At 44.9% G+C, this 24,911-nt stretch overlaps 1 protein-coding gene across 1 annotated transcript in view; it reads right to left on the bottom strand.

Moving 5' to 3' along the window:
* LOC126122489 (acid sphingomyelinase-like phosphodiesterase 3a) overlaps positions 1-24,911 on the bottom strand; it is a 538,383-nt gene that overhangs the window by 127,392 nt on the left and 386,080 nt on the right. Inside the window, exon 5 of the mRNA XM_049915090.1 lies at positions 8,603-8,808. Within this exon, the coding sequence (XP_049771047.1) occupies positions 8,603-8,808 (206 nt within the window). The remainder of the gene's footprint in view (positions 1-8,602; positions 8,809-24,911) is intronic.

The following is a 24,911-nucleotide window of genomic DNA, read 5'->3' as shown; positions in this document are numbered from 1 at the left end:
AATTATATGGAACGAGTCATTTTACAAGATATGTGTACCTGATTCATTTTAATGGACTTCAAGGGGTTGATGGAATACAACTAGAATAGTTACGAGGTCACTAAAAGAAATGCGCAGTGTTATTTAAACAGTTTTCCACACCGCCCATATTTTTACGATGTCTTGATGCATTCTTATGATACACAATGTCATTTGTCTACATAATGTTCGTTACTTTCAATTAGTTAACGCCACCTGCACAGTTTGAAGCATTGTTTGCCACCTTTCAAAAGGGATTCATCATCTTCAAATCTTATTGCACAAAGCGATTTTTTTTCAGTTTACCGAACAGGTAGTGATCATTCGGTGATAGAACAGGGCTGTAGGATGTGTGTTTCAATGTCGTCCTCACAAGCTTTGTGATCTCGGCGGAATTATTCTCTGAAACCGCCTGGCGCAAGCCTTTTCCAACCTCAACTGTTTCACTATTATACACACACTCGTTTCTGCCACTGCCAGTCCGACTGTAAGTTCCTTCACTGCTATTTGTCTGTCAGCCAACACCATGGGGTGAATACGCTGCACAGGAGTCAAGGCAGTAGTCTATGAAGCGCTCGGTCTGCCGCTGTTGGGTACGTCCCGAGTATTGCCGCGCTCACTCTCGCCAGACAGACTGCTTGCCCGACCGGCAACTGTACTGCAGTCAACAGCGTCATCCCCAGACACCTCCTTCAATTTCTTGTGAATATTGGTCACTGCCCGTTCTCACATGAGGAAAACAACTATAGTATGTCCAGACGAACATTAACTGCAGCAGCCATCTAGATGTACCTGTATCACAGCACAGCTTCCAGAAACAAGTTGATTTAAATTCAAATACAAGCCGAAGCAAAGGTGTGGAACAAAAGAAGCACTTTTAGAAAAATGTTATGTATTTCTTTTAGAGTGACAGTCGTCGTATTCAAAGACGCTTCCCCTTGATCAAGGTGGTGCAGTAGTACTAAAAACAAAACAAGAAGTAAAGTACACTGTTGTGCGAAAGTGACGTTCACATGAAGTCCCACTGCCAAGTAACACAGCGCGACGAAACGTGGAGCACATACAGAAAGAACTGCTACAGTATATTGTAGAAGGTAGCTTAAATAAATATGCAACAAGACCAAAACAATGACATTTTCATTCAAAGACAATAGTTGCTCTGAAGCCAAAGGGATTTATTATGGCCCCCTGGACATTAGAATAGGTGGGACGTGTTTATTAAGGGGGGGGGGGTGATAACCACGGACGGCAATGCACTCTCTTCATCGTGCTGGCCTGCTGGCCACAAGGTTGGTAAGTACCTCTTCTCTTATCTCGTTCCATTCCTCAAACCAGCGCGTTTACAGCTGCTACATGGCCATTCATGGATGCCGATCTGCTACAATACATCCCCCACTCATCCCACATGTGCTTGGTGCGATTTAAGACTGGAGAAGGGGCTGGCCAGTCCAGTCGCCAAATACACTATGTGATCAAAAGTATCCGAACACGCCAAAAACATAATTTTTCATATTAGCTGCATTGCGCTGCCACCTACTGCCACGTACTCCATATCAGAGACCTCAGTAGTCGTTAGGCATCTTGAGAGACAGAATGGGGCGCTCCGCGTAACTCATGGACTTCGAACGTGGTCAGGTGATTGGGTGTCACTTTGTGTCACACGTCTGTACACGCGATTTCCACTCTCCTAAACATGCCTAGGTCCATTGTTTCCGATGAGATAGTGAAGTGGAAACGTGAAGGGACACGTACAGTACAAAAGCGTACAGGCCGACCTCTTATGCTGACTGACAGAGACCGCCGACAGTTGAAGAGGGTCGTAATGTGTAATAGGTGGACGTCTATACAGACCATCACACAGGAATTACAAACTGCATCAGCATCCACAGCCACACATCACGCCGGTAAACTCCATACGACGCCTCGCTTGGTGTAAGGAGCGCAAACAATGGACGACTGAACAGTGGAAAAACGTTGTGTGGAGTGAAGAATCACGGTACACAATGTGGCGATCCGAAGGCTGTGTGTGGGTATGGCGAATGCTCGGTGAACGTCGTCTGCCAGTGCGTGCAGTGCTAACAGTAACATTCGGAGGCGGTGGTGTTATGATGTGGTCATGTTTTTCGTGGAGGGGCTTTCACCCCTTGTTGTTTTGCGTGTCACTATCACAACACAGGCCTACATTTATGTTCTAAGCACCTTCTTACTTCCCATTGTTGAAGAGAAATTTGGGGATGGTGATTGCATCTTTCAACACGATCGAGCACCTTTTCGTAATGTACGGCATATGGCGGTGTGGTTACCAGACAATGACGTCCCTGTAATAGGATGGCCTGCACAGAGTCCCAACCTGAATCCTACAAAACACCTCTGGGACGTTCTGCAACGCCGACTTCGTGCCAGGCCTCACCGACCGACATCGATACCTCTGCTCAGTGCAGCACTTCGTGAAGAATGGGCTGCCATTCCCCAAGAAATCTTCCAGCACCTGACTGAACGTATACCTGCGAGTGTGGAAACTGTCATCAAGGCTAAGTGTGGGCCAACACCATGTTGAATTCCAGCATTACCGATGGAGGGCGCCACGAACTTGTAGGTCATTTTCAGCCAGGTGCCCGGATACTTTTCATCACATAGTGTAACCTCTCGTTCCAAGAGCTCCTCCATCTGCTATGTTCGATGCGGTCGCGCACTGTCATCCATAAAAATGAAGTCAGAGCCGAATGCACCCATGGAAAGATGCACGTGTGGAGGGAGTACAAGGAGTACAATGTCGCTACAACGTTTACCGGTGATTGTACCGTACTCATATATTTGGAAGTCCCATGCAACATTATGTCTCTCCACACCTAAGCACCCGGAAACTAAAACGATAATGTGTGACACTGTTTCTGGGCACCTTTAGTACCCTCACATGGCGAGAGGTTGGGACACGTAATGCTCCCAAGAGTATTGTCGAATATGTTCTGATGAGCCAGGCGTTAATGGGTGGGGAGGCATTATAGTGCGTGGCAGTACTTACTTGCAAATGTTTGAACATGGTGCTCACTGGTCAACATTATTGTAACGCTGTACTCCATCTCCACGTGCATCTTTTCAGTATGCATTGCGGAGAACTATTGCAGTACGTCGATTTGCACCAACGACCGGCAGTTGACAACCGCGCCGGTGCAGATATGGAACGGCCTACCACAAGAATTCGTTACTAACCACGTGGCCAGCATGATAGGGTATTGCTGAGCATGCATTACCATCCGCATTGATGACACACCCTGTTAAGAACCATGTCCCGCCTTCTGTAACGTCCAGGGGACGATCGTGAATTGCTGTGAGTCCAGTGTAATTACTGTCTCATTGCGTATCTCTTTCTGTTACCTTCTCTCAGTATTTCTGTAGAATTTCTTTCCATGTACGGTCCAACTTTCGCTGAGTCTTGCAGTGGTTTGTCTTGTGAGAGTTACTTTCGTTCTTAAGTTCATACCAGCGCACACTGAATTTAAGATATGTAATAAAAAAGGCTCCAAGTGCCAAAAATCATGAATTTGAGGAAAATGACGTTTAAGTATACTACGTAATTAATGGTCGTAATTGCTGTATTAATGTACTTTGTTTCAAAGTTATGGGTAGTATGGATCTAGTTTTCAAAGGATATTACAAACATAGTGTTGCAATTGTATGAACAATATACTGGATGTGGAAATACAATAATAGCTCTAAGTCATGTAGTTCATAGTAAAAATTCACTGCGTTTCGCAAAACTTTACGTGCTCATTGTTTGTTAGGTACCGTGACATTTAAATCAAATCTTTCTTCTCTTCTTCACAGACGTGGCTTGTTGCATCCAGGGCAGGTAGTTGCATATCGTAAACCTTTACTCAAAACAGAGATACCTTTCCAGGCCTAAATTCCATTTAAACTTCTCCTGGTCTTAACTGCATGAGACTAGCATTTCTCCAACCATAACCACGGTACTTTGGATTTGTTTTTTTATTTGCTGCGTTTAAATTACGATCTACTCCTTTCTTAAAATCTACGAAGTCATAAGCATTCATGCTATTAAGATAAATGGCGACATTTGTCAAATCGCCCCAGGCAAATGCCGGTATGGTTCCCTTGAAAGGGCACGGCCGCCTTCCTTCCCAGTCCTTCCCTAATCCGATGAGACTGATGACCTCGCTGTCTGGTCTCCTCCTCCAAAACAACCCAACCCTTATCATGACCTTTAAATCTTCTGGGCCAAAACACTTGGTAAACCATGAATAAATATTCTGGTGAGCTGTGATATTCGCTAGTGATCGGTAATGAAACTTACCTTCTGAGCTGGACGAGCTTTTGCAGGAATACGTTTATTACTTGAATTTACAAATTCATTCCCTCCTCATTTCATCTTTTTTCTCATTGTTGCCACAGTATCTTCGCCTTTAATTCATCTTTCTTTCCATTCAATCTATTAAAAACGTCTAAGGTGTGTCTCACATTTTACTCAACGCTGAGGAGTACCATCTTTCGATCGCATTTGGTACCGAATTTTGATTCGTGGCAGTTTGTGCCTGTTATATGTAATTTGGCTTGACATGTAGGCTCCATTTCACACAAAACCTCAAAATTCCTTACTATGGAATTTATAGCCTTTTTTATTTGAAATCTTGAAACGTCTCTATAAAAGTTGCTTCACTGACTTCCAGTGTTGATGTCCAATTCTACATTTCTTCATCGATTATGTGTTGACACTCCTATGAATTCACATTGAAAGATAGATGAGCTAATAGGAATACTGACCTTTCAATACTAAATTATCATATATCAATTATATTTCATATCTAAATCATCTTCCACATTAGGTACATGCATATTCAGATTTTCATTTAATACAAAACAGGAAATAACCATATTCTTGCATTTTCACCCTAAGTTTTCCTTGTTCCATCCCTTCGAAGTGTGTTTGTCGTGTGCTGCAGTTTCTGTTGTCATTACTAAGGTAATGGGGGCAGGAGCACAATTTTGATATCAAATAGATATGAAGATTAATGAAACTGATCAGTTAGTTATTCCCACTATCCTCCACTTCCTCCCCCCCCTGGCGCCCCCCGGGTGACGTCATGTATTATCCTCAGCCTACATGTGGCTCCATGCCAACTCTCTCTCCCAAACGATCCCCCAACCACCATCTAACCTACTGGCAGGAATTTCTAATTTTGGCCAGAAATTTTCAAAGTGGTGAGGATTTCTTTGTCCTAGGGCTGTGCTGACGTCCCCCGCCCCCCCCCCCCCCACTACCCCACACCCAGGAATTGTCGGGGAAGTAAAAATGGCGGTGCCCTTTCTGGAAGTCGAACACTGATCCCTCTGAGGTGAGCGATAGATTTCGTGGCAAAATAGTGGACATTTTTCCCAGATTTTACGCAGGTTGGACATGTATAGGTGGCGTATAGCCCTGACCTCTGCAGTCTGATCATCCGTAATCGGGGGTGGTGCAGCAGTCTTCTTCACTTTCTTGGATCGCAATATAATATGACGCGAATTGTGTCCTGCAGTCGAACGTAAAATCTATACCGATTTTGCTCATAAAACCAAAAGAAAGTGGACTGGACCTATTTTCATGCAATGATGATATTTATTGTCGTCGCAATTGTGTTTTCCTTTTTAGTAGAGAGTCACTTATGAGAGGTGCGTTGACGTTAAATACAACTGTTACAGTGAATTTTTTCCTTCTCTGAACGGCGTGCGCTTGTTGGCGGAGGTACCAGAGGTGTGGTGGGCGTGTTCCATAGGAGGTCGCAGCTGCCCTTTTAGACCAAAACGTGCGGTCAGGATAACCATCATTAACCCCACTTTTGTTCTGGGGACGACAGTGTGACCGTCTGTTTTAAGTGTAGCTTCTGTCGGCATCGATAGCGTTGACCGCCCAGTCGCATGCTCATCCGGGACGCATTGTACTGCAGAGTCCGCCACCAGATGGGCGGGAGGCTTCTCCAGGGGCTGCGGTCGGCATAGGCAGTGAGCTTCCTGTTTTCCAAGCTGCGGACGTTTGAAAAAGTGATCTAGAGATTTCTGCGAATTTTCGTTGTTGCTCCTGGAGTGATCCAGTCCTTCAAAGAAATACGTTTAATAGATTGTATGAAGCTTCTTGCTCTTGTCTTCTGCCTATCTGCGACTGATTTTTGCAGACTGGAGACTGTATATCAATGCCATCAAAAGGATTTCTTTTTGGACCATCAGCGACAAGACAGAACAGGCCTCTATCCCTACCTACATTGAGGAGAGGGACAGATGAGGGGTGGTAGGGTGGTGGGGAGTAAGACTGCCTCCAAGTTGGTCAGTTCATGACTGCCCGTCGAGGAGGACACAGCTGCAACTGCTGCCAATCTGTAATCTTCTGGGAACGGTTTTAGTGGTAGTTCTTTTATTACAATTATTTTTTTCCCAATCCCCAGTACACGTGTTTCTATATGACCGTTGATTACAAGTGCTTCATTTTTTTCACGGCAGTTCTGATACCTAATTAGAACAGTGAAGCATTTTCAATCAGCTGTGGTAGCACGTATTGGTCTTGATTACCTGGACTGCAGGGTGATTGTCGAGCAATGCAGGATGAGGTGTCTATAGCGAACTCTGACATAAAACAGCACTAGACAAAGTCCTCAGCTGTATGCTTAAGGTAATATAGTTATCAAACTCCTCTCTGTGCAACATCAGCATCTTGTCAGCTGAACACAAATAGAATCTTCCACTCCAGCCTTCTTTTCCCCTCCCAACAGCTTGCAGGTGAAGGGTAGTGTTTGAGTAAGTCTGTCGCTAATGTAGGGTAGTATTGTGAAATTTTTTCCCACCAGGATAACACCAGTTGTAATTCCCGCCAAAATTCTAAATTTATGCCAAAATTCGAAAGTGCCACCAATAGCATATATGGGGAAGTGGGAGGGTTACGGAGGGGGAGGGGCGGGGCTCTCGTGGAGGCTGAGGAAAATACATGACGTCATCTAGGGGAGTCCAGGTGGGGGTGGGGGTGGGTGCGTGAGAGTAATGAATTGATCAATTTAATTAATTTGGATATCAATTTTATATCAAAACTGCGCTGTTGCCCTCCTTACAATACTACTTATATCTCTTGACTTGGGGTAACTCTCTATGAATGTAGGGACAGCTTAGCCAACTTTTACGTTTTTCGATGGGGAACTCTTTTGGGTCAGAGGAACACCAGCGACTGATGGTCTATTGTCCTTGTTACGTTGGCACAGGTAAAATATGCATATTGTTTGTGTGCCTACTTCCGGTCCACAGTAGAGACTGTAGGTGATAAGCGAGCACTCCCACTGCTCTGAGAATCGTCGAACAGGTAGCATCTAGTTTTAGTCCTTAGCGCTGTAATTTTGTGAATGTATAAGTCTCAGCTTAATTGAGTCCTTAATTCATTTCGTAGTAGGTTTCAGCTGTTATAGAATAACTAAGAACACCTTGTGTAGGCAGGAGTTGCGAATAATTCCGCGATTTTTAGAATTTGTACCAGTGTTTCCTTTGTGTTTTCTATCTCTATGATTATGGAGCACAGGGCTACGTGGATCTATTAATGTGGTTAGCTTCCCATATAAAACGTGTAATTAATTTGAGCAGTGTGTATGGTTTTAATATCTGGTAGTCATAGTAAGCAAAAAGGCCACTGGGTTTTGTGCAGACTTGAGTGAGTTTCCTTTGAGCACCTTTATGGTTTTTTAATACATTTAACAACATTTCCCAATTTGATTCTCCTACAGAATTAATCAAGACTCACCAATAACGATTTCATTAATTTTTCCTGAATTGAGGCCTATCCGCTAATTGTTTTTTCTTTCCAAGCACACATTTAGGTTGTTGCTTGGTAGGTCAATTCAGGCGAGATATATTCTATAATTAAGTGTGAATTTAAATTCATATAATAAATAACTGACCATGGTCGAAGTAGAGAGGGTATAAAATGTAAATGGCAAGGAAAGCGTTTCCGACGAAAAGAAATTATTTTAACATCGCGTTTGTATTTAAATATCAGGAAGTCTTTTCTGAAAGTATTTGTATGGAGTATAGACATGTACGGAAGTGAAACATGGACGATAAACAGTTTGGACAATATGAGAATAGAAGCTTTTGAAACGTAATGTTACAGAAGAATGCTGAAGCTTAGATGGTTAGATCACATAACTGATGAGGAGGTACTGAACAGATTTAGGGAAAAGAAAAAATTGTGGTGCAACCTGACTAGAAGAAGGGATCGATTGGTAGGTCACACTCTGAGGCATCAAGGGATCACCAATTTAGTACTGGAGGGTAGAGGGGAGGGGGATGCGGGCAAAAAAATCGCGGTGGGAAACGAAGAGATGAACACACTAAGCAGATTCAGAAGGATACAAATTTCAGTAGTTACTCGTAGATGAAGAGACTTGCGCGGGATAGAATAGTATGGAGAACTGCATCAAACCTGTCTTTGGACTGAAGACCACGGAAACAACAACAGTAATGTACCAGACTAAGTAACACAATAGTTTTCCATCAGCCAACTTCACTATATAAAGAACCAGGTACTTTACGGACTTCAGTTAGCTCGATGCTTTACCTTTGCGCATGGTGTGCAGCGCCTCGGAGGGCAGCCAGTAGCTCCAGAGCTGGGTGAGGTTGTGGTAGGCGCCGGGCGCGTCCTCGTGCCCCAGCACGGGGAACACGAACTGGCTGCTGAACGACTGCCGCAGAAGCGCCGTGATGTTCTGCAGCGCCGACAGCTGCTGGTCCTGGCCGCGAGCGCCCACGTGCGAAGCGCCGTCCCTGCGAAGAGAGCGGCAGGAGCACTTTAATAGTGGCCAGGGCTGTACCACTAGTAGCACAGCTGTTGGTACCCCAACATCGAAAAAAGAAAAAGTCAAATTAGTCCCATACTCAGAGAATGTGTGTAGGGCAGCAGATGTTGAATCTTGAACCACTGCTCATGATAAGACAGGTACAGCTACAGGTACAGTCTTGGACAAAACGAGCGAGACCCCTCGCCTTTTCGTTATGCTGATCCGCACAGCTTTGAAGTGTGTTACACTGTTTTAGTGGCACTGTTATCAGTGACATCACCATTGTTATCGCACAGTGCAGGTATTGATTGCGTCTTGCCGCTGGTTTACTTAATATATGACCATAATCTCTTTCGGTTTTCTGCCAGATTAAGACAGAGTTTCATTGTGGAAACTATTAAAAGCATCTCGCGTTGAAGTTCGTGCTAAGTTTCGAGCTTCTATGAAACCTCGTCCATCATGCATGTTATGACGTGCCACTTGTGGATCTGCGTCATATGGATGACGGCGAGGGGTTTGTGTTGTCATGATTGAAGGGAAGAAAGGGGATGAATCCCGGAGCCGCCACATAGCCTGATTCTCTCGTATTGCACCAATGGCTCTACTGAGCGTAACGTACCCACCCTAAGGACGGATTGCTGTCAACAGTGTCACACGCTCTCACTTCATGTGACACTGCGGGGATGTTTGGAATGTAATCCAGGACACTGGAGCGAAGACTGGTGATCAGGAACTCTATTTATTACCCCTCGCCGGTCAAATATTGGCAATGAAACTTTCCCACAACTCAAACGCCACCGCATAATCGTGGGTTAGCGATCTTGACTACAGAGTTGGGTCCAACACTGCCAAACAAGTCAGAATACTCATGAACAATTGAATCAGACACATCTCCTGTTCTGGTACCTCCAAGAAGATGTAAGTGCTGGAGCAGAACTCGAACGCAGAACCTACCTGTCACAGAAAATTTCTTAACAATTGTGCTATCAATGCACGACTCATGATCCGCCCTCACAGCAAGACAGGAAATTAGGAGAGATGTTCAAGTGGACTAAAACTGTGGATTGTCATGGTTCTAGAGAGCTCAGTCGGTGAATTGATTTGTTGTGACAGACGTGGTTCTGTGTTTGAGTCATGGGCCGGCACAAAAGGTTTGATCTGCTAGAATGTTTCAAAAAACGTACGCTTCCTCATAAAAAGTATCTGCGTGCCTACTAGTGCACACTCATATGAAGTGTCAACCCTTCCTGTTTATAAGAGCTTGAACTTTGCCTGAGACACTTTCAAGGGTATCTGAATGGCTCTGGAGGAACTGCTGGCCATACTACAACAGATTAAACAAGAGAAGTTTATAATGTTGCACGCTGGGGTCTTGAACGAGGTCGACATTCCAATTCACCCCAGATGTATTCTGCGGGCTTCAGGTCTGGAATATGGGCGGGCCAGTACATTTCAGGAATGTTACTCTACACAAACGATTGCCTCATGGATGCTCCTTAATGAGAAAGTGTACTGCCATGTCGATACAAAGAATCATTGTTTCCGGGTTGTTCCTCTACTGTACGCAGTATATACTGCCACAAAATGTGTTCGTATCCTTCTTCATTTGCCGTTTTCTTAAGCAAAATAAGCCATATCGAAAAGTTACCATACCACTAAACTACAACCTTGGTGCGTCGCTGTTGGCACTACAGATGATGACAGGTAACGCTCTCAAGGTGTCTGCCGGAGCCAAACACTTCCATCGGCTATAGCGTGATACGTCAGTCCCAACCACTCGTATCCAGTCACCCATGGGCGTGACATTTTACACCACCATAAGCATCGCTTAGCACTGACTACAGGAACATCTGGCTTACGGGAAGCAGGTGGACCATTGTTGCAGCACTTTTTAACTCCCCGTGACCTCTTCTGACCGACCCATTCTTCTCTTGCTGCTTCCCTACTTCTTTCATACTAGCGAGTACACTTCTCGCGACGTCTGGCGGTCTATTCGGCACTACATATTGTGTCCCGATATTTTTGGTCAGCTAGCGTGTGTACTGCATTGCATAGTGAAAGAATCGTCGTGAACATCTCCCGTGTTTCAAAAGACATAGGTCCTGTCACCGTGGTATGTGCAACAGGTGATCTTGTCTGTCGCCGTGTGAGCCGTCAGTTTCGCCGAGAAGTGCAGGGTGGGCAAACTGTGAGATTTTCGTACATTTAATCGCTATCATATAGCGGATACTCGGTGGATGGGACACTATGCCTCGGAGTCACATAGTGAAGATGGGTGTACTCTAAGTACCGGCTGTTCGAGACAAATGCCGATGGCCGGATTGGTTCAAATGGCTCTGAGCACTGTGGAACTTAACTTCTGAGGTCATCAGTCCCCTAGAACTTAGAACTACTTAAACCTAACTAACCTAAGGACATCACACACATCCATGTCCGCGGAAGGATTCGAACCTGCTACCGTAGCGGTCGCGCGGTTCCGGGCGTAGCGCCTAGAACACTCCGGCCGGCGCCAGATTGTCTTGATGACTGAGGTCTCTTACGACTTTTGTGGATCATTGGAGCAGATAGACGGGGCAGAGGGGAGCATGTTACCAGCCTATTTATTCCGGACGACAGGGGCTATTGAGTAAGCAGGCTGCTGCTGCTGTTTCACACAAAGCATCCGATTACTGGACGACAAGGAAGTCGTGAAGCCAAGTTTGGAGCAAATTTTGAAACGAAAACAATTTTAATGGTGGTTGTCTGAGGACAAAAAAGGTGAAAATACAGAAGATTAAGAGTATTTTTTTCTCATGTTAATAGTGCGAAATGACAGTAGCAGCTTGTAACTTCTACAGACGATGCGCAAAAAAAGTGTGTTGCTAGGAAGTCTCTTTCCGATGTACGCCTGCTAAGCTGAGTGGTAACGTGCTTGCCACCCATGCAGCAGGCCCGGGTTAGATTACCGGCCGGGTTGGAGATTTTCTCCACTCGTGCACTGGGTGTTGTGTTGTCCTCATAATGAATGCATCTTTATCACCGGCACGCAAGTCGCCCCATATGGCATCTACTGAAAAAAGACTTGCACTCAGCGGCCGAACTTCCCCAGATGGCGGCCAACAATGCCATAGGATCATTTCATTTCTTTCCGATACCAGAGCATCATAAGAATTCTGTGAAAATCGTACAGATCTCAACGCGCAAACATCGGCTGAAGTTGAATACGTTTATCTATGAGCTTGCCATCAAATTTACAGAAATTAGTATGTTAACAAAATGGATTAATGTGCTTCAGGTTTTTAAAATATGCTCCAATATGGTCTACACTTATCATTCCTGCACTTACAAAATGTAGACCCCTTACGAATTATCTTCAAAATCTGATAGCCTTTGATAACTACACTCCTGGAAATGGAAAAAAGAACACATTGACACCGGTGTATCAGACCCACCATACTTGCTCCGGACACTGCGAGAGGGCTGTACAAGCAATGATCACACGCACGGCACAGCGGACACACCAGGAACCGCGGTGTTGGCCGTCGAATGGCGCTAGCTGCGCAGCATTTCTGCACCGCCGCCGTCAGTGTCAGCCAGTTTGCCGTGCCATACGGAGCTCCATCGCAGTCTTTTAACACTGGTAGCATGCCGCGACAGCGTGGACGTGAACCGTATGTGCAGTTGACGGACTTTGAGCGAGGGCGTATAGTGGGCATGCGGGAGGCCGGGTGGACGTACCGCCGAATTGCTCAACACGTGGGGCTTGAGGTCTCCACAGTACATCGATGTTGTCGCCAGTGGTCGGCGGAAGGTGCACGTGCCCGTCGACCTGGGTCGGACCGCAGCGACGCACGGATGCACGCCAAGACCGTAGGATCCTACGCAGTGCCGTAGGGGACAGCACCGCCACTTCCCAGCAAATTAGGGACACTGTTGCTCCTGGGGTATCGGCGAGGACCATTCGCAACCGTCTCCATGAAGCTGGGCTACGGTCCCGCACACCGTTAGGCCGTCTTCCGCTCACGCCCCAACATCGTGCAGCCCGCCTCCAATGGTGTCGCGACAGGCGTGAATGGAGGGACGAATGGAGACGTGTCGTCTTCAGCGATGAGAGTCGCTTCTGCCTTGGTGCCAATGATGGTCGTATGCGTGTTTGGCGCCGTGCAGGTGAGCGCCACAATCAGGACTGCATACGACCGAGGCACACAGGGCCAACACCCGGCATCATGGTGTGGGGAGCGATCTCCTACACTGGCCGTACACAACTGGTGATCGTCGAGGGGACACTGAATAGTGCACGGTACATCCAAACCGTCATCGAACCCATCGTTCTACCATTCCTAGACCGGCAAGGGAACTTGCTGTTCCAACAAGACAATGCACGTCCGTATGTATCCCGTGCCACGCAACGTGCTCTAGAAGGTGTAAGTCAACTACCCTGGCCAGCAAGATCTCCGGATCTGTCCCCCATTGAGCATGTTTGGGACTGGATGAAGCGTCGTCTCACGCGGTCTGCACGTCCAGCACGAACGCTGGTCCAACTGAGGCGCCAGGTGGAAATGGCATGGCAAGCCGTTCCACAGGACTACATTCAGCATCTCTACGATCGTCTCCATGGGAGAATAGCAGCCTGCATTGCTGTGAAAGGTGGATATACACTGTACTAGTGCCGACATTGCGCATGCTCTGTTGCCTGTGTCTATGTGCCTGTGGTTCTGTCAGTGTGATCATGTGATGTATCTGACCCCAGGAATGTGTCAATAAAGTTTCCCCTTTCTGGGACAATGAATTCACGGTGTTCTTATTTCAATTTCCAGGAGTGTATTTAAAAGAGACAGGTAAAGTAAATACCCACTGATGGTAGCATGTAGGAAAAATAGTGTTTCGCATTAGGCATAATTTCCATTATACTTTATCAACATTTTTTACGGTCATGTGCAAATTAACACAGCAAAAATATCTCAATGTATATTACGGCCTTTAGATATAGTTTTAGATTGGGTTTCAATGGAGTTCTGAGAATATATGACTGGGAAACTCAGAACCACATGTGAAGCACTAACTGCATTATTCCTATCAAATGTGTATTCACACGCCACACGACAAAAGATATCTGGAAAACTGTGAAGTGTTATGGCTAAAATTCAGTGGCACTGCCAGGCAACCTGTGTGCTCATTACACAGCAATTAGCAACAGGAATTCAATTCGAATTTCCCAACATGTTTTCGTTTAAAGTCTTGAAAATGTTTCTAATGATTTTGTATTACTGCATTAAACAAAAATTGTTCATCTCATATGGTTTGCAAACAGTAAAATTTAAAATACCTTAATGCTGAGAAACCTTCTAGCCGAAGGGTACAGGACTGCTCCCGTCTCACAGACAACAAAGATATGACTACATTGCAGAAAATAGTTACTCACATACTGCAAACAAAATGTTATTTGCACCATAGATCAAGTGGTCTGTATTCTTGCCAAAAATTAGCAATAACTTTAGTGATCATTTGTTCGAGTGCTGCAACAATGGTCCACCTGCTCCCCGTAAACCAGATGTTCCTGTAGTCAGTGCTAAGCGATGCTTATGGTGTTGTAAAATGTCACGCCCATGGGTGACTGGAAACGAGTGGTTGGGACTGACGTATCACGCTATAGCCGATCGAAGTGTTTGGCTCCGGCAAACACCTTGAGAGCGTTACCTGTCATCATGTGTAGTGCCAACAGCGACGCACCAAGGTTGTAGTTTAGCGGTATGGGAACTTTTGACATAGCATATGGTAAAAGTAGCTTGACATGGCATATGGGAAATATTAGAGAATACAGTGTTATACGTTTACTATACCGTTGGGAGGGGCGTAATGGCGCACAAGATTATAACGCCAGGCCAAATTTTGAGATGGCCATAATCTTCAATAAATGACTTGACACTCTAGAGATAGCTAAACTTTCAGTGCGATTTACGAAGCGTATCTACGTCGTTATGTGTCTGCTGGATCTCTCTAAACTCCACAGGCACCACTTTCCTTAGAAGTTCACTAAGCAGCTCTTTGCAAATCCAAAGCTACTTTATGTGGACACAGAGTGTTTCTTCTCCTGGGAGTATGGCTGCTATCTATATGAAGTAAATAATTACCTTTCCGAGGAATTCGTCAAATACGGATTCGCAGCGATAATTCTTGTGGTGTAACGTCGCAAAACAATAAGGTTAATCGCTCTGAAGAGAGACGAGACGAACGGCTCGCGCGATTGTGAATTCTGTAGTTATCTGATATAAACCGTATGTATACCCTATAGATACAGAGTGACAATTATTGAACTACATGGGAAAAAGGTAAATTAGTTACAAACTACGACGTGCGCACACTTTATTCAACATGTAAATGTCACTACAGATAATTGGATTTACGTTATGTTACGTTCGATAACCCCTACCATCATTGGCGTCGATGTGGCGCAGACGAATAGCGAACTTATGCTTGACCCTCTGAAGTATCGAACGTCGATGCTGTCGATGACCTCCGGAGTGGCTGTTTTCAGCTCTCCAATGGTTTTGAAACTATTGGTGTACACTTTGTCTTTAACATCGCCCCACAAAAAGGGGTCTCATGTGTTCAGATCCGGAGAATCGTGGCCCGAACGCGGTCCCCAAAGTGCTCTTCCAGTAAATCACTTCCCTGCTTCGATGCCGTCGAGCTTTGTCTTGCATGAACCACATCTTGTCAAAATCAAACACTTTGGGTAAAGGGGATGAAATCATCTTATAAAAGCTTCACGTACCGTTGGGTAGTCACCGTGTCATCGAGGAATATCGCACCAATTATTCCGTGACTGGACACTGCACACTACACAGTCACCCGTTGAGGGTGAAGAGACTTCTCGAACGCAAATTGCGGATTCTCAGTCCTCCCGTAATGCGCCAATTTTGCTTATTGACGAACCCATCCAAATGAAAATGGGCTTTGTTGCTAAACCAAACAACAATGCGCATACTAATTCCCATCATGTCCCGCAGCCAACCGTGCAGTTTCAACGTTATAACGCAAACCGTTCACAAATTATGACGGTTTAATTTCATATAGTTCAATAATTATCACCCTGTAATTGTCCCACCCAAAGGCGGGCTAAGGGTGTATAGCAGGCGGCCTCAATTTGGTGTTGCACCTAAGCCAATACATATGGTGCGCAAAGTAGTCTTCCGATCGGGAGGTTATGTGATCCACAACACTCGCAACCGAAAGTCTTTTTCTCACGGCATGAGAACAAGCTATTCCTCTATGAAGACGAGATTGGCGCTCTACCATTCTCACACCAGTCACCAGAATGTGATTGAATTCCTGTTGTGTGGATGAGGTATTTATTTGTGCATACAGTGATGAACATGTTTGCATCCCGAGTAGTGGCCGTGTGAGTCTGCCTGTCATAAGTACACTCCTGGAAATGGAAAAAAGAACACATTGACACCGGTGTGTCAGACCCACCATACTTGCTCCGGACACTGCGAGAGGGCTGTACAAGGAATGATCACACGCACGGCACAGCGGACACACCAGGAACCGCGGTGTTGGCCGTCGAATGGCGCTAGCTGCGCAGCATTTGTGCACCGCCGCCGTCAGTGTCAGCCAGTTTTCCGTGGCATACGGAGCTCCATCGCAGTCTTTAACACTGGTAGCATGCCGCGACAGCGTGGACGTGAACCGTATGTGCAGCTGACGGACTTTGAGCGAGGGCGTATAGTGGGCATGCGGGAGGCCGGGTGGACGTACCGCCGAATTGCTCAACACGTGGGGCGTGAGGTCTCCACAGTACATCGATGTTGTCGCCAGTGGTCGGCGGAAGGTGCACGTGCCCGTCGACATGGGACCGGACCGCTGCGACGCACGGATGCACGCCAAGACCGTAGGATCCTACGCAGTGCCGTAGGGGACCGCACCGCCACTTCCCAGCAAATTAGGGACACTGTTGCTCCTGGGGTATCGGCGAGGACCATTCGCAACCGTCTCCATGAAGCTGGGCTACGGTCCCGCACACCGTTAGGCCGTCTTCCGCTCACGCCCCAACATCGTGCAGCCCGCCTCCAGTGGTGTCGCGACAGGCGTGAATGGAGGGACGAATGGAGACGTGTCGTCTTCAGCGATGAGAGTCGCTTCTGCCTTGGTGCCAATGATGGTCGTATGCGTGTTTGGCGCCGTGCAGGTGAGCGCCACAATCAGGACTGCATACGACCGAGGCACACAGGGCCAACACCCGGCATCATGGTGTGGGGAGCGATCTCCTACACTGGCCGTACACCACTGGTGATCGTCGAGGGGACACTGAATAGTGCACGGTACATCCAAACCGTCATCGAACCCATAGTTCTACCATTCCTAGACCGGCAAGGGAACTTGCTGTTCCAACAGGACAATGCACGTCCGCATGTATCCCGTGCCACCCAACGTGCTGTAGAAGGTGTAAGTCAACTACCCTGGCCAGCAAGATCTCCGAATCTGTCCCCCATTGAGCATGTTTGGGACTGGATGAAGCGTCGTCTCACGCGGTCTGCACGTCCAGCACGAACGCTGGTCCAACTGAGGCGCCAGGTGGAAATGGCATGGCAAGCCGTTCCACAGGACTACATCCAGCATCTCTACAATCGTCTCCATGGGAGAATAGCAGCCTGCATTGCTGCGAAAGGTGGATATACACTGTACTAGTGCTGACATTGCGCATGCTCTGTTGCCTGTGTCAATGTGCCTGTGGTTCTGTCAGTGTGATCATGTGATGTATCTGACCCCAGGAATGTGTCAATAAAGTTTCCCCTTTCTGGGACAATGAATTCACGGTGTTCTTATTTCAATTTCCAGGAGTGTATTTGTGAATCTATGTGTATGTGCGTCTGTATGTGCGTGCGTTTGTGTGTGTGTGTGTGTGTGTGTGTGTGTGTGTGTGTGTGTGTGTGTTTGTGTGTGGTTCCCTACTGCTGCTGCTGCTGTTACGTCTGTAAATACTGTAAATATAATTTACATTAGAAATTTCATCTCTCTATCACTGTCTCTCTCTTTGATATTAATGAGTGTTTATTACTACATACACAATATAAATCAAAACAAATTACTAAACAATGATTTATAAATCTATGATGTAATTATGAAATGAAATTACCTAAAAATTTCTTTGTCAATATATTTTAATTAAAAGAAATGACAAAGAGCTTTTTGGGAATATATATTGTAGAAATGAATTAAAAAATGTACGTGTACGAATCCTCCTCCCATGAACCATGGACCTTGCCGTTGGTGGGGAGGCTTGCGTGCCTCATCGATACAGATGCCCTTACCGTGGGTGCAACCACAACGGAGGGGTATCTGTTGAGATGCCAGACAAACGTGTGGTTCCTAAAGAGGGGCAGCAGCCTTTTCAGTAGTTGCAGGGGCAACAGTCTGGATGATTGACTGATCTGGCCTCGTAACACTAACCAAAACGGCATTGCTGTGCTGGTACTGCGAACGGCTGAAAGCAAGGGGAAACTACAGCCCTAATTTTGCAGCTTTACCGTATGGTTAAATGAAGATAGCGTCCTCTTGGGTAAAATATTCCGGAGGTAAAATAGACTACCATTCGGATCTCCGGGCGGAGACTACTCAAGAGGACGTCGTTATCAGGAGAAAGAAAACTGGCGTTCTACGGATCGCACCGTGGAATGTCAGATCCCTTAATCGGGCAAGCAGGTTAGAAAATTTAAAAAGGGAAATGGATAGGTTAAAATTAGATATAGTGGTAATTAGTGAAGTTCGGTGGCAGGAGGAACAAAACTTTTGGTCAGGTGAATACAGGGCTATAAATACAAAATCAAATAGGGGTAATGCAGGAGTAGGTTCAATAATGAATAAAAAAATTGGAGTGCGGGTAAGCTACTACAAACAGCGTCGTGAACGCATTATTGTGGCCAAGATAGACACTAAGCCAACGCCTACTACAATAGTACAAGTTTATATGCCAACTAGCTCTGCAGATGATGAAGAAATTGATGATATGTATGATGAGATAAAAGAAATTATTCAGGTAATGAAAGGAGACGAAAATTTAATAGTCATCGGTGACTGGAATTCGATAGTAGGAAAAGGTAGGAAAGGAAACATAGTAGGTGAATATGAATTGGGGTAAGAAATGAAAGAGGAAGCCGTCTGGTAGAATTTTACACAGAGCATAACTTAGTCATAGCTAACACTTGGTTCAAGAATCATAAAAGAAGGTTGTATACATGGAATAATCCTGGAGATACTAGAAGGTATCATATAGATTATATGATGGTAAGACAGAGATTTAGGAACAAGATTTTCAATTGTAAGACATTTCCAGGGGCAGATGTGAACTCTGACCACAATCTATTGGTCACGAACTGTAGATTAAAACTGAAGAAACTGCAGAAAGGTGGGAATTTAAGGAGATGGGACCTGGATAAACTGACTAAACCAGAGGTTCCACAGAGTTTCAGGGAGAGCATAAGGGAACAATTCACAGGGATGGGGGAAAGAAATACAGTAGAAGAAGAATAGGTAGCTTTGAAGGATGAAGTAGTGAAGGCAGCAGAGGATCGTGTAGGTAAAAAGATGAGGGCTACTAGAAATCCTTGGGTAACAGAAGAAATATTGAATTTGATTGATGAAAGAAGATAATATAAAAATGCAGTAAATGAAGCAGGCAAAATGGAATACAAACGTCTCAAAAATGAGATCGGCAGGAAGTGCAAAATGGCTAAGCTGGGATGGCTAGAGGACAAATGTAAGGATGTAGAGACTTATCTCACTAGGGGTAAGAAAAATACTGCCTACAGGAAAATTAAAGTGCTCTTTGGAGAAAAGAGAACCACTTGTATGAATATCAAGAGCTCAGGTGGAAACCCAGTTCCAAGCAAAGAAGGGAAAGCAGAAAGTTTGAAGTAGTATATAATCTATACAAGGGCGATGTACTTGAGGACAATATTATGGAAATGGAAGAGGATGAAGATGAAATGGGAGATACGATACTGCATGAAGAGTCTGACAGAGCACTGAAAGACCTGAGCCGAAACAAGGCCCCGGGAGTAGACAACATTCCATTGGAACTACTGACGGCCTTGGGAGTGCCAGTCCTGACAGAACTCTACCATCTGGTGAGCAAGATGTATGAGACAGGCAAAATACCCTCAGACTTCAAGAAGAATATAATAATTCCAATCCAAAGAAAGCAGGTGTTGACAGATGTGAAAATTACTGAACTATCAGTTTAATAAGTCACAGCTGCAAAATACTAACACGAATTCTTTACAGACGAACTGGTAGAAGCCGACCTCGGGGAAGATCTGTTTGGATTCAGTAGAAATATTGTAACACGTGAGGCAATACTGACCTTACGACTTACCTTTGAAGAAAGATTAAGGAAAGGCAAACCTAAGTTTCAAGCATTTGTAGACTTAGAGAAAGCTTTTGACAATGTTGACTGGAATACCCTCTTTCAAATTCTGAAGATGGCAGGGGTAAAATACAGCGAGCGAAAGGCTATTTACAATTTGTACAGAAACCAGATGGCAGTTATAAGAGTTGAGGGACATGAAAGGTAAGCAGTGGTTGGGAATGGAGTGAGACACGTTTGTAGCCTCTTCTCGATGTTACTCAATCTGTATCTTGAGCAAGCAGTAAAGGAAACAAAAGAAAAATTCGAAGCAGGTATAAAAATCCATGGAGAAGAAATAAAAACTTTGAGGTTCACCGATGACATTGTAATTCTGTCAGAGACAGCAAAGGACTTGGAAGAGCAGTTGAACGGAATGGACACTGTCTTGAAATGAGGATATAAGATGAACATCAACAAAACCAAACGAGGATAATGGAATGTAGTCGAATTAAGTCGGGTGATGCTGAGGGAATTAGATTAGGAAATGAGACACTTAAAGTAGGAAACGAGTTTTGCTATTTGGGGAGCAAAATAACTGATGATGTTCGAAGTACAGAAGATATAAAATGTAGATTGGAGCAGTGGAAAGGAAAGCGTTTCTGAAGAAGAGAAATTTGTTAACATAGAGTATGGATTTAAGTGTCAGGAAGTCGTTTCAGGAAGTATTCGTATGGAATGTAGCCATGAATGGAATTGAAACATGGACGATAAATAGTTTGGACAAGAAGAGAATAGAAGCTTTCGAAATGTGGTGCTACAGAAGAATGCTGAATATTAGATGGGTAGATCACATAACTAATGAGGAGTTATTGAACAGAATTGGGGAGAAGAGGAGTTCGTGGCACAACTTGACAAGAAGAAGGGATTGGTTTGTAGGACATGTTCTGAGGCATCGACGGATCATAATTTATCATTGGAGGGCAGCGTGGAGGGTAAAAATAGTGGAGGGAGACCAAGAGATGAATACACTAAGCAGATTCAGTAGGATGTAAGTTGCAGTAAGTACTGGGAAATGAAGAAGCTTGCACAGGATAGGGTAACATGGAGAGCTGAATCAAACCAGTCTTAGGACTGAAGACCTCAACAATACGTGTATGAATAATAAAAACTGTTCTTCGTCTTGTTTATTTATGAAATACGCTCTCTCGAAATCTATGTATTTTTTATATAATAATGATAACGGGAGTCGCAAAGATATAAGGATGCGTGTTCTGAACATAACATTTATCGTTATTATTATTTTATAGACACCCCCCCTCCATATACAGGGTGAGTCACCTAACATTACCCCTTGATATATTTCGTAAACCACATCAAATACTGACGAATAGATTCCACAGACCGAACGTGAGGAGAGGGGCTAGTGTAAATGGTTAATGCAAACCATAAAAAAATGCACGGAAGTATGTTTTTTAACACAAACCTACCTTTTTTTAATTGGAACCCCGTTAGTTTTGTTAGCACATCTGAACATATAAACAAATAAGCAATCAGTGCCGTTTTTTGCGTTGTAAAATGTTAATTACATCCGGATATATTTTAACCTAAAGTTGACGCTTTAGTACCACTCCTGCGCTGTTCGATCGTGTGTATCGGAGAGCACCGAATTACGTAGGGATCCAAAGGGAACGGTGATGGACCTTAGGTACAGAAAAGACTGGAACAGCACATTACGTCCACATGCTAACACTTTTTTTTTGTCTTTTTCACTGACGCACATGTGCATTACCATGAGGGGTGAGGTACACGTACACACGTGGTTTCCGTTTTCAATTACGGAGTGGAATAGAGTGTGTCACGACATGTCAGGCCAATAGATGTTCAATGTGTTGGCCATCATTTGCTGCACACAATTGCAATCTCTGGCGTATTGAATGTCGTACACGCCGCAGTACATCTGGTGTATTGTCGCCGTAGGTTGCCAAAATAAGTTGTTTCATATCCTCTGGGGTTGTAGGCACATCACGGAACACATTCTCCTTTAACGTACCCCACAGAAAGAAGTCCAGAGGTGTAAAATCAGGAGAACGGGCTGTCCAATTTATGCGTCCTCCACGTCCTATGAAACGTCCGTCGAACATCCTTGCAAGGGTCAGCCTAGTGTTAATTGCGGAATGTGCAGGTGCACGATCATGCTGATACCATATACGTTGACGCGTTTCCAGTGGGACATTTTCGATCAACGTTGGCAAATCATTCTGTAGAAACGCGATGTATGTTGCAGCTGTTTGGGCCCCTGCCATGAAGTGAGGACCAATGAGGTGGTCGCCAATGATTCCGCACCATACATTTACAGTCCACTTTCGCTGTCGCTCTACCTGTCTGAGCCAGCGAGGATTGTCCACGGACCAGTAATGCATGTTCCGTAGATTCACTGCCCCGTGGTTTGTGAAACCCGCTTCATTGGTTAACAGGTCTAACTGCAACGCATTCTCTGTTAATGCCCATTGACAGAATTGCACTCGATGATTAAAGTCATCACCATGTAATTGCTGATGTAGCGACACATGAAACGGGTGAAATTGGTGACGATGCAGTATGCGCATGAAACTGCTCGCCGACCGTGGCCCGTGTTTGTTACAACACGCAACTGAACGTCGGAGGTTTCAAGCGTCAACTTTAGGTTACAAAATCTCCTGATGTAATTAACATTTTACAATGGAACAAACGGCACTGATTACGTATTTGTTTATATGTTCAGATGTGCTAACAAAACTAACGTGGTTCCATTTGAAAAAAACGTAGGTTTGTGTTAAAAAACATACTTCCGTGCATTTTTGTATGGTTTGTATTAAACAATTGCACTAGCCCCTCTCCTCACGGTCGGTCTGTGGAATCGGTTCGTCAGTATTTGATGTGGTTTACGAAATATATCCAGCGGTAACGTTAGGTGACTCACCCTGTATAAATACAGTACTGCCCGAACAGTTCAACTTTACGTGCGTTGAGTTCATCTTGGATTGCATTCAGTCCTATCAGGGCAATTACATATACTCAGATCCCCTCAGTATATTCCACATCCACACTTAAAGGATCAGCTTTTATGGATTGCGGCACAAGAAGGATACACGTTTTGATATACAGATGTAATAGGACCAACCTCACTTTTCTGGGGTGCAGATACGTAATAAAGTCGTCAAATGTTTTTCTAACATATTACAGCCAGCGACACAGTTTATCTGACACTGTCATTAAGGCGTATTACAGGTCACATAAATGCACTGCACTTGAATGTCTGATGTATCTGGCTGCACCATCACTGCAGCATTACCTCTCCATGCATGTCCACTACAACTGCTTTAGTTTCTATCATTTCGTTGTTAATTGGCGTATGCAGAGAACAGTACTGATCAATGATTTTTCTTTCATTGAATTCAGTCCTGCCGCTCAAATAGTCTAATCCTATGCACCTGTAGCTCACTTCGTTGCAACTTTGCTACACATTCTGGATGTCGATAACAGTTTCAGAGTCCTTGTCTGGCAACATTGTGCTTGTGTTAGTACTCTTTGCAGTTTCGATGCTGCTGGTACTGGCTGGGGTTGATCGATCGTCAGCAGGCCTGGGAGCTCTAACGCAGACTGTTGCAATCTTCTTATCTGGCTATTTGCTCCTGTTGAATGCGTTTCATCCTGATTATTGCTCGAAGTACTGGACGCAAGTGGCCCTGGTGCTGCACAGGCATGTGATTAGTATGAGCTACTACTCCACGTGGGGCCCATTGGCCGAAATGCATCGACACTCAAACGCTATTGGACCCCCCCCCCCAACCCACTAGACCAGGATGGTGGTATTGGGGAAAGGGGGAGGGGAGACCGAGAGGACACGAGGGCACAGAGAGAGACGTAAGAGACCAATTACACACCAATTAATTGAGTTGTGTCTGCTTGCTTAGCTGAGTGGTAACGTGCTTGCCTCCAAAGCAGCAGCGGCCCCGTGTTCGGTTCCCGTTCGGGTTGGAAATGTTCCCCGCTCTTGTGCTGAGTCGTGTGTTGTCCTCATTATCCGTTTCATTCTCAACACCGGCACGCAAGTCGCCCAATGTGGCGTCGGCTGAAATAAGACTTGCACTCGGCGGTCGAACTTCCTTGGATGGGGCTTCCCCGCCACCAATGTCAGACGATCATTTTTTTAATTGAGTTGCTATCTTGTCATGGATCAATAAATATGTAAATCTGATAAAATATTATGGAGAAGGTACTGTCATGCAACTGGTTTGTGTACATTTATGTATATCAAGATAAGGTGACAGTCATGTGAGATTCGTTCCATTACTGTTTCCTATATTTTGAAAAGATTGATTACTGCCAGAGAATAGTCGGTACATGAAATGGAACGGGTGGGGTGGAGAACAAGGAAGTCCATGTTACAGTCCTACTAGATTGATGGATATAAGATACAGGGTTGGCTTTGATTGACAGTGATAAATAATAAAGTCTAAGAAAAAAATTAAAAATTCACATACTGCTAACAAAATGTTATTTGCACCACAGATCAAGTGGTCTGTGTTCTCGCCAAAAATTAGCAATAACTTTAGTGATCATTTGTTCGAGTAGCACTTCACACATTCACCTCTCCCTGACTCACACTTAAACACCAAGTGCCTCCTCGCTTCTTGAGAGCAAAATTCGCCTTGAATCTACAGTAATGAGATATATACCGTCTAATGCGACGTAAGTCTAATTCCCCTGATGACTGAGAT

This window comes from Schistocerca cancellata, chromosome 1, assembly GCF_023864275.1.
Source record: "Schistocerca cancellata isolate TAMUIC-IGC-003103 chromosome 1, iqSchCanc2.1, whole genome shotgun sequence".
Classification (NCBI taxonomy): domain Eukaryota; kingdom Metazoa; phylum Arthropoda; class Insecta; order Orthoptera; family Acrididae; genus Schistocerca; species Schistocerca cancellata.
The sequence above is the reverse complement of the archived record's forward strand: the minus strand, read 5'-3'. Positions and strand labels throughout refer to the sequence as shown.